The sequence below is a fragment of the Dendronephthya gigantea genome, unplaced genomic scaffold, assembly GCF_004324835.1.
Source record: "Dendronephthya gigantea isolate DGI-Jeju-01 unplaced genomic scaffold, DenGig_1.0 000069F, whole genome shotgun sequence".
NCBI classification, from domain to species: Eukaryota; Metazoa; Cnidaria; class Anthozoa; order Malacalcyonacea; family Nephtheidae; genus Dendronephthya; species Dendronephthya gigantea.
This window is the reverse complement of record NW_021163079.1, coordinates 826,659-838,071: the sequence shown is the minus strand read 5'-3', so window position 1 is coordinate 838,071 and position 11,413 is coordinate 826,659. Positions and strand designations below refer to the sequence as shown.

General features: G+C 37.9%; 1 protein-coding gene across 1 annotated transcript; it reads right to left on the bottom strand.

The window, feature by feature from the left end:
• Window positions 1–829: 829 nt before the first annotated feature.
• LOC114531202 (zinc finger BED domain-containing protein 1-like) lies at window positions 830–2,248 on the bottom strand. Its single transcript, XM_028552849.1, has 2 exons — window positions 1,808–2,248; window positions 830–1,711 (listed from the first exon to the last, which is right to left on the bottom strand). The coding sequence occupies exons 1-2, from the start codon at window positions 2,246–2,248 to the stop codon at window positions 830–832; spliced, it is 1,323 nt and encodes a 440-aa protein (XP_028408650.1).
• Window positions 2,249–11,413: the final 9,165 nt, after the last annotated feature.

Below are 11,413 nucleotides of genomic sequence, written 5' to 3'. Positions count from 1 at the left end.
CAAGCAAGACTTGTTAGAATATTTGGTGTGCACAAAAATTATTAAAGAAACTCGTCTATTTTTTACTGTCTATGATATATAAAACCTAGTGTTGAAGAATGTAGTTTTGTAGTTTTCTTTTTTCACATTTAATAGTCTTAATAGTCACTATTGATTGTCCAAGCTCAGCTAAACAACTGATTAATTTATGTGCAAAGATGATAGAATTTACATACAGAGTTGTGCTCCAAATTCGGTTACAAAATTTGCACACTCCAAAAAGGTATTAAATTTTGTGTAACAAAGCATTTCTCTTTGTAGTTATGGCAAGCCCACCCTACAATATTTTGCATGAGATTATTGGTAGTGTGCAAGAACTATCTGATGCAGTTTTCCCACTTAATAACCAGAGGAACAACACTGGTGGCAGTGCTGTGAGTCAAGTCAGTCAACCTTCTCCCAGAACAAGCACCAATAATCAGACCCAAACTTCCATGCAGAGTGTGCAAGAAGAGGTATCTAGAAGTTTTAATCGTCCATCATCTGTCCCTCGGGTCAGAGCAATCACTACACCACAAGAAAGGTCACAGAATTCTGGCCCCTTATTCGGCTTGAGAAGAAATTTCCAAGGTAGACATTAGGCTGGGGCGGTTTTTAAAAATAACCGAAACCGATAACCGAATAAAAAATACCGATAAAAACCGACAAACCGATCTTTCAAAACAAAGACGTCGCACGTGGTGTATTAACATGATATATTCAAATATTTTACAAGAATTCAAAATTTGGCTTACGGATATTTACATAAAAATCTAATAGAAATACAAATTACAAAATCAGACTATAGTGTCTACAGGTTTTCGGCCAAAAACACAAGCATGTCTACTTTTTCTGGCTTCAAATTTGCCCTTGCTGGAGTTGCGATAAGTCCAGCCTTGCTGAAAAGACGTTCTGATGGTGAACTCGAAGCTTGAATACACAAATACTTTTTGCCAAGTTGGCTCAATAGCGGAAACTCACGTTCATTTCTTCGCCACCATTCAAGAGGGTTTTCATCACCGTCAATTACACTGTATTTCAAATATTGTTCAATTTCACGGCTTAAACGCTGGCGTGGTGATTGTGCTGAAGAAGCGGATATCTTTGGCTGTTTTAAGCTGGTCAGCGCTCCGAGGCTCAACTTAGCTTTCTTTTGGGGTGGTTGCAAAATCTCGTCATCTGCAGCTGAGGATTCATTAAGAAAAACGGCTTGGCTAAGAAGCTCTTCCTTCACAAATTGAACCTGCGATGGCTCGTCATCCCCTTCCTCGTTGTCGACGTTGTTGAGCATGAAGTCGGTTTTGTACCGGGCATCGAGAAATGACGCTACGTTCAGCAAACGCTGGAGATCAGCTGCCTGATATCTTGACTTCAAGCGCCGAAGAATTTCGCTTTTTAGCTGACGTGCCAATGGAAGATCTTCATCTTTTGTAGCTAACTCGACGGTGGACAAACGGTGCAAGATTGGTTTAACAACGCTTATCGTGATATAGGAACTTGCGGATAAAATGTCGGTAAAATCCTTTAGCGGCGACAGGGCGTTGTTTAAACATTCCAAAACTTCTAAGTCTTGCCATGTCGGGACGAGGTGCGAAGTTTCACGATCGCCTCCCAGCACTCTTCTTATTCCGCTCTTATTGTGCAGGACACGGCTTATCATTCGCTGCGTTGAACCCCATCGTGTTGGGCATTCCTACAAGTATTGAGAAAATATAATAGTTGTGAGATGAGATGTTAAATAGGAATGTAACAGATTGCCTGTGATTAGTGCCTTGTATCATTTACCTACCGACGCTAACTTTTTTATCTTCTTTTCTGGCTCGTCTTGAAGTTGAGCGGCTTGTAAATCTCGTCGTCTTTTCCAGCTTGTCCCAAATGCCGATACCACCTTTTTGCAAACCCCCATTGCGCGACACAACTTCGGTTCTTTAGCTAAGGTGTTCGTTATGGCAAGGTGAAGATTATGGCCAAAACAAGGAATGTTCACCCATTTGTTTTGTTGGCACGCTTTCTTGATATTCGCGCCGTTGTCAGTTGTGATGACAACTTGATTGTTTTCGTCGAGTTTCCAGTGCTGCAGCGTGTCATTCATGCTACGGGCGATGTTGGCAGCTGTGTGGTCTTCTGGAACGTACTTGGTACCAAGATTTCTTGTTCTCAAGTTCCAGTCGTCATCGATCCAGTGTAGAGTATATCCCAGGTAAGGGGTTAGGCCATGGGATGACCACATATCTGCTGTTGCAGAAAAATAGCCAACGCTATTTAATTCCGCCATCACAGACTCTCTGGTTGAATCATAAAGTTTAACCACTTTATTTTTCGAAAAGGTGGTCTTAGACGGGACCTGATATCGTGGCTCTAAAACTTTCAGGAGGTGTTTGAAGCCTGCCCTGTCGACAGCGTTACATGGGACATTGTCCTTGCACAAAAAATGCGTGATGGCATCTGTGATCTCTTTATGACGTCGATCTCCGGTGGCTAATGGCGTAGCTTTAGCGAACAGGTTTTCAATTGTTGCTGTAGGTTGTGAGCGCCTCGGGGATTCTACTTTACTGTCGGCTGAGGCAGAACAACTGTTCAGCTGTTTTTTCGGGTTTATCGAGGCATATTGAACTGGGTGTTTGTTCTGTAAATGCCTTGCCAAGTTGGACGTGTTGCTTCCCTTGTTTTTGACGGCTTTCACACAGATCTGACAGACAGCACTGTCTGGTAATTCACGTTTCGTTTCAAAAAATTTCCACACAGGACTTCGTGCCGCCATTTAAATTTCTAAGAGCAGGACTAACGTTTGACTTTGATTGTGTGATTGAGATTCGAGAATGATACAACAGTTACTAGTGATAGTGGTAACTTTATTACCTACCTATCTATAATTAGCAATGACTCACACCGTCCCCGGTCTTCGCAGACGTCCGCCTTTTTCGTAACCAATCAAAATGCGCGATAACTCGATTCGATCTGCGCTTATCCGCCGTAAAATTAAGATCAATTTGTCGAGTTTTTTTACTTTTTTCCGAGATTTTTGTAATTTCGGTTTTTTTTCTCGGTTTTTAATGAAAAACCGATAAACCGATAATTAAAAAAAACCGATTTTTATCGGTTAACCGATAAACCGCCCCAGCCTAGTAGACATGGAGGAAGCAGACCAAAAAAGCCCAAGCAGCCAACTGGACCCTTTTTGAGGGATGTTGTGCTCTTAACTGGCCCCCAAGACAGAATTGTACCCAGGCTAGGTGTCCGAATATGGTTATCTGAGCATGGCCACATACTCTCAGGCTTTGAATTCTATAAAGAATGGAATGCTTGCCAGGTAGAACTGGCAGTAAAAGAGGCATTTGAAGACAAAATCCCACCACTTACAGATTTTGAGATTCTAATGTCTGTTCATAGTTCCCTAATTGTACCAACCCTTGCTCTCCTGGCCAAAATGGGCTAATTGGTGTTATGATTCATCGCATATTTAAAGGGAAACCTGTTTATGTCCGGCCTACAACAGACATAGTTGATCAAAACAGGTTGCCTTGGTCCTCACTAAGGAACAGACAGGTATAGTGATTAATTATGGTTGGTAGATATAGTGTGTGTTTTGTTATTACTTTTTCTAGCGATTGCAACAACACAATGCTCTAGAGAATTTTTCTAAAGGGATACCAAAGTATTTCTGAGGATCGAAAAGTATCCTTTGAAGTTAAGAGGCAAACATATAAATATCTGCAGGAGCTAGGATGCATGGTATATAAAGTAAAATATATATTATATATACCCTTGTAAATATTTTGTAGATAAGTGACGACTTTGATTCCCCTCAGGAGCAAGAAGCTGATTTTCAACCACCTATTTCATATCCATCACAAGTGTCAGAGCCAGGCAGAATCCTGCCAATCCACTTCAGCCCAGGTCCAACAAACTGACCCACCAAATGACCAGCTGACCATTGCTCCCTCAAACCAGACAACTGATTCCACACAGGTTTCTTCAGCAGAACACAACCAATCTGATAGTACATCCCAGGATGAGTCAGCTAGTTTACCTAAAGATTCTGCTGATGTGCTTCCAAGTAATTTGGATCCATCTTTTCAAACTTAGCCCAGCCACAATTCAGAAATAGGTAGGTTTTATTATATCTATATTTAAATTGATTTGAGCATGTCAGTGAAAGCTCTTCCTCTTTGGCTAAATTAATCTTTTCAATATTGCATGATTCACTAATGAGATAATTGGAATCTGTGTGTCATATTAAATTCCATAGCTTTCAAACATTGTTTTTTATAACTTATTGTAGCTACATACTAGTGCTTGTGCGCTCCATGTACAGTAGGTTCAATGCCTGCAGATTGTAATAATTATTTTTGAGAAACCACTGGCACCACTGTGTAAAATGTAATATTTAATTAACTCTAATCCTGCAGGGCCAACATTAAATGTTAACATTGTCACTTGTTTGGTCTTAAATCATGTTTAATTCATTTGGCCATTCAACATACCATATATATTTGATTATTTGTTTAGTTGATAATACACAAGAGCTAAATGATGACATTTTGGAGCACAAGAATATAAAAGTAAACAGATCGCAAATAAGAGATCAAGTTGTGGAAATCTTTCAAGATTCATGTATTCTGAAATACCACTTACATGTGACAATCATCGGTGACAATGGTGAAGCAGAAAAGGGCAGTGGTCGGGGTGTAATGTTAGATATGCTAACCAACTTTTGGCAGCAAGTTTTTGACTCACTGACAGTTGGCACCCATGAAAAAGTCCCAAGTATCAGGCATGATTACCAGAAAAATCATTGGGAAGCTATTGCTCGAGTTTTGGTTTATGGATATGCTAGAGAAAGGTATTTTCCCATACGCTTATTTACAGCATTTATTTGTGCTGTACTCTTTGGAGAGGAAAGTGTGTCAGATGACTTTCTGCTCCAGTCATTTCAGCTTTATATTTCATTTGAAGAAAGAGATACCTTAGTGGCAACCTTGTCTGGTAACATCAGCCCTGACAACGAGGAACTCCTTGAATTCCTCAGTAGCTACAAGTGCAAACGACATGTAACAAATGCCAACATTTCCCAAACAATAAATGAATTGGCTCATCAAGAAATCCTGCAAAAACCTAAGTATATAATCGATTGTTTTTCAAGTATTGTAGGGGCCCTTCAGGTCTTTAGTGCCTTTCAGTCTGTAAGTTGTTTGAAAGAAATGTATGAGAGTAGGAATCCAACACCTAGAAGAATTGTAAAGCTTCTCCAAGCTAATCCATCAACCGAGGCTGAACATGCCTGTTTAGACCATCTGAAGAGATATATTAGAAGCCTAGAGGGTAGTGGTGTGAACCAGTTTCTCGCTTTTACAACTGGTAGTGATGTTATTGTTCATGAGTGCATAACTGTTTCCTTTCTGGAACTTGTTGGAACAGAAAAGAGGCCAATTGCTCATACTTGTGGCCCAGTATTGGAAATACCCTCCACCTATGATTCATACAATGAACTTGCTGAACAGTTTAACTATATCATTAAGAACACAATAACCTGTGGATTTACAACAGCTTAGTGCTCATCGGTTGACACTGTAAAGAATGTTTAACTTAATGGTTGAAATTTTGTATGGTCATTTGGTATATAGATTTACCTTGCAAGAATTATTAGGTTTACTATATATTATTATATACATATAATATCTAAGCATAGCATGTAATATGCAAAAAAGGTTTATACAACAAAACATAATACATATTCCTAAACATTGCATTGTAAGGAATGTAAGATAAAATCCAACTAGATGTATTATGCCTTTATTGTTTATATTGTTTATATGTTTATGGCTTTATTGGGTTTATATTATTTTTATTGAAATTTTATTAAAGACATGAAGAAAGTATGCTAGTTCAAAAACATGTCCCTATTAAAGTTTTTTTCCTGTAAAAGGATAAATTGTTAAACTCTAAGATGTCAATTTTTTCTATGTATAAATGTGTTCACCTAGTCCAAATTAAAGCTTGTTATAATCTCCAAAGCATTCATGTAGTGATTGATTCCATAATTTCCATCCTCTTCCAAAGGATGTATAGATTGTTCCAAAATGCTCATTTGCTCTGGAGTCAGGACAATAGCAGATTCAGGAACAACAACATCATTATCTGACTGAATGTTAGTGATTGCTTCCTGAAAGTCTGTGCCATAATGTGTGATATCCCCTTCAAAGTCGATTTGATTTTGATTTAACATGCCTGCATGCCATAAAGCCATAGGCGACTGGTGATTAACAGTTCGCAAACCATGATAGTTCCACTGTGCTTGAAATTCTTGTAGTGATTCTCTTATTCTGGGCAGGTAGACAAAGTGCAGTGCATAAAGGTGTAAATCATTTAGTGCATCTAGTAAGCCATAACCTTCAAGGAAACGAAATAAATCAATGTAGAGAGCTGAGCTGACCCTGTTCACTTCTGCCCACAATTGTTCAATTTTTTGGTTGTGAACACTTCGGCCAGCTATATAGCTGCCTCTGTTTAAACCACGGTTCTCAATCATATAACGTGCAACATCCACATTCTCCATTCCCGGATCACCATGAACCCTTTTGGGAAGGCCAAATTGACCAACACCAGTTTCAAAAAAGTTCAAAACTGTTGATGCTTTATTGTCTGTACAACATTGAAGGTAGATAATTGCACGACTATATCCATCAACGCAACCATGAACAACAATTCTCCAAGAAATAAGTTTGTGGTTAGAATCTATGTGCCAGAGGTAATTTGAAGAAGTTACATTGTATGTCCTTCTAACAATTTGATGTCGTTGTCTAATTGCCCTTCCAACAGGATCAATGCGCAATAGACTTTCTCTAATTCTGGCTCTCTGAACTGAAATTCCTTGACTCTGGAGGGCACCTCTAGCATAGGTTTCGCCTCTGTATGGGGTTAATGTTAAAACGTCTGCAATCACACAATCCAGGTCTTCATCCTCCACCGGCGAGAACGTCTCACCCACGTTTAACTCTATTCTGCGCCTAAACAATGTACTGTCGCTTATCCGAAGAAGCTTCGCGACGGCTCTCCAGTTCATGCCAGTCTCGCGAAGTTGTTCAATCTGTTCTTTTGTATGTAATACGCGGGCCTTCCCCCTGCACTGGGCAATACCTCAGGATCACGATTTTCGGCGATAGCACCATTTCTCAACAAATTCAAAGTGAGGCTTATACCCAATAGTTTCGTCGTTAACATGTCAGTTAAACTATCCAACATACCCTTTAATGTCGCTGTTGTCCTTGCATCAACGTCTGAGGAAATTGCTAAAACGATTCTAACACCCTCCTGAAGTCTTCTCTCGCATATTTCAAGTTGAACAGTGTCTAGTGAAACATTAACTTTGTCGGTCCTATAAAGAGTTCGAAGAAGAGAGGAAAAGAATTCTCGAAGATCTTCTGTTTGGTTGTCCGCCATCTTTTGGCTGTCGCGCAATAGAGGCCTGGGTACGAACTCAACCATCACTTTTTTTTTCTCGCCTATCGATTTTCATTTTGCAGTTGTTACTTTCGGTATTAGGTAAATGTTACTTTTAAAGGCGATTCTCCATTACGCACGCTCCGCCCGCGCGGGCGAGGCGCGCTTTGTTTTTCAGGCCGGTCACGGTCTCATGGGCAGATTTTCAAAAGCCGCTTCGCCCGCGCGGGTGAAGCGAACGGTAATGGAGAATAGCCTTTACGCAATATTTTAGAACTCTCAATATATAATTTTTTATCTTGACCAGTATCTTTTCTTTCTCGACCATTAAAACTTTTCTGGACCCGTTAATTTCATAATTGAATAGTAAAACCCTAAATCTCAACTGTTATTTATTTAATTTCAACCAGCAGTTTTCATTAATTAATACTTTTGACACGTTTGGCATGCCATACTTTTCGCCTGAGAAACATGTTCATTTGAAGCAGTCCCAAGGAAAGCATTGTACAGTGCAAATATCACCTGCTAAAAAGAGCCTCAAACGACTTGGAAAATTCAGTGATCAATTTACAGTGGATAAAAAAAGCAAGATAACACCAACAAAATTAAATTTCACTTTCAATGACTTATTTAGCAATAGATATCATACTCTACAACAAGTACTAGATGCAGATCTCTTCAAAACAGTAGATGTGAAAGTGAGAATCATGATAAAAGGTGGAGAAAGAGCCCATATACATAAAAGGTGTTACCAAACTCAAAGTTGACTCAACTGTAGCTGATGCAACAAACACAATGAGGCTTGCTATTTGGGAAAATTGCATATCCAAAATCCAAACTGGAAAGTCTTTATTTAAAACTGTAAAGTACATGTTCTCAATGATAAGAAGTACCTATCAATGAGAAAACTGTCATCAGCGAAATCAGTGATATCAAAGATGTTAACTTAGACAAGTTGGAGATTGAAGATTGCCTCCTTGCTGCTTTAGTGTTGGCCTTGATGTCAAAGTTCAAACAACCTGCATGTTTTGCAATAATAAAAAGCTTTCCTCATCCTAGCCACAAAGTGAAGTTATCACTTGTATCACAAGTTGACAGACAACTTTTTTGTTGACTGTGCTTGCTAATGTGGTTAATTTGACCATTGCAAATTAACCACATTAGCAAGCACAGTCAACAAAAAAGTAGTCTGTCAACTTGTTCTGAAGTCTGATGATGGAAACATGAATAACTACATTGCATTCAATGATGCTGTAAAGACTTTAACAAATGTTGGATCTGAAACACCTGTGAATGACATTGACAATGAACAGTTAACATTACTCTTTCTTAAAGCTGGCCTTCAACTCATGATTGTTGACAAAGTGTTGAGGTCATTGCCATTTTAAAGAGCAAATAAGTCATCAAACATCAGACAATCTAACGCTTTTTATATATTGAAAAGTAAACCCTACTGCACAAGTACTTCATATTGACTATTGTTATATGCAATTGTTATATGTTGCTATTTGGTAGCTTATTTGTTCCAATTGTTGTTACAGTTATATTCCTTTATTTTCGAAGGTGAAATTTTGATTTATCTATTTAGTTGAGTTAGTACAAATTTTTATGCTCGATTACTTAATATTATAAATTGTTATTCTTGATTACTTCATATTATAAAAAAAAGAGATATGCTTATTGGTATGTTTGAGACTGTATGCAACTTATTAGCAACTAGTCACTCTTCTAGTGCAGTGAGCCAACATTCCTCTGGGGCTAAACATGCCCAATTCTTAGTTAGTTTACAAGACCAGTTCACATTATTCTATGATCTTCAATCCGTCAAATTCTGACATCTCCTCCCACTGAAAACCGTGTGGTTTTATGACTACAGAAGTATAAACACAATGTTGCTCCTCTAACTCTAACAGGCTTGTGCTTGAAGCAATGTTTATCAAGCACAACAGGATGCCCAGCACGCTCTTTTACTGTTTGGGTCTTTCCTTTCGTTATTACTTTATACATGTTAAAGTAAAACCTTCTTGTAAATGTCGGCGTTGCTATATTTTCTGCTTTACTCATTCATTTCCTTATAATGCTTCACTTGGAAAAATCTTTCTTCCGCGCATATGATGGATGCTCTCTTTCTGTGTTGCATTATAAATATTGTATTGCATTCTGTGTGATGATGACTTTGAAATAGAGTTGAAATTGACATTGAATCAAATGTTGTATTCTCAAGATGTTTTGTTTATATTCCAAATTTCTCTTGTGCATTGTTGCCAACTGTAGGTGTCGGCCCAATGTAAGCTAATTGCTGATTGACTTATTAGACAGTATATAAGCTTGTAGCTGAATGGCTCACTTACAGTACGGTACGCAGGCGATGATAGCATTATATCTGCTTCGCAGGTACAATATCTGCTTCGCAGATACAACTAGGGATCCAAGGATAGTGCAAACTTTCAAAAAGCTTTAGAAGAATGGTTCATATGTAGTTATGGGGTTTCATAAACTGCCAAATTGTAATTAATTTTGAGAAGTGTTTGAACAGGTTGAACAGTATGTGTATGGCATGATTGCTGCGTAACAGTACTCACGACTTAAAATTAGAATTACAGGAATACGACATTTTGTTTGAACTCTTTATTTCCCCATTAATAAGTATTTATGGCAAGGTTTGATTTGTGGCATAATAGTACATTTGCCAGTGTTTGACATATTATCGTAGACTCATTTATGCGTTTCGGTTAAGTTCTTCACCGTTCTTTGTATGTGATAGAATAATGCTATATCGTTTGTTCGACTGAGATCATTTCTCAACTGAAAAAAGCATTGTAATATCTGTTTGTGGCTTTTCATATTGAAAATTAACATCTCACAGTTAAGTAATACGGATGTAAAGTTTCCTTTTGTGTCACAGGTGTTTGACTTGCTGAGAACTTTCGCCTGGATTTAGCCCTTTACGTGTACATCTGAAATTGGTTATAACCTATTCATCACATTGTATGTTGATGACTGACATCAGCTTACAATTGATAACTGTGATCCAAGACCAGGTACATATAGTGTATAGCCAAGAACTCTTTGGTGTTATTAATATATCTTCGTTTTTGGTAGCAGTAGATTCTAAATTTTATTATTTAGATTTGATGAAGCAACATTGCAGTTTTGTCCTTGAATTTCTGTAATTTTATCTGTAATAAGAATGAGCACTTCAGATCAAAGCTATGCATTTATTATTCAGTTTGAAAAACGAGTATGAATCCCTCTTAGTGTGATCACAAACTAACTAAATGAAAAAATGCATGTATAATCTAATATCTTATTGCTTTCATTCTTATAGGCAGCTTTCTTTTATCTTAGATAAAACAATGTTCACTAAATAGCATAGGATGAACCTCACTAATATCAGCTTCTGCATGATTTCCTTCTCTGATATGATTTAAAATTTCAGCAAACTCTTTGTCTTCCCTTTGTCTCATAACCTCTGACAATTCAAACATTTGAAAGTATTGTTGCCAAAGATTTGTTGCTAGTGCAGCATATCCATCCTTTGAATTCTCCAAAATCCAGTTATCAAATATGAGTTTCAGTTGAAATAAATCGCCAGAGGTTATTATGCTAAAATGGTTCTTTTGTGCCCATGATTTGTTGCAATCATAAGCAGGTGCGGATTTAGGATTTTTCATACCTTAATCAAATTTTATGACGTCATGTATGGCGTCACGCATGACTCGTTTACTGGCATATTAAGATGTTCAATTTTTTTATGATAGTCTTCAGACTACCAGCTGAACTGCTTCGCCCCATATTAGGGCTCATCAGCATGCGTAGGCCCTAGGATACACTCTTAATGTAACTGCTATAACTACAAAAGATGTATTAAAAATAGATGCTAATAATTATTTTTGAGATGAATATTCCTTAGTCCCAACTTTGAGTAGTCCCAACTTTGAGTATTATTGTTACC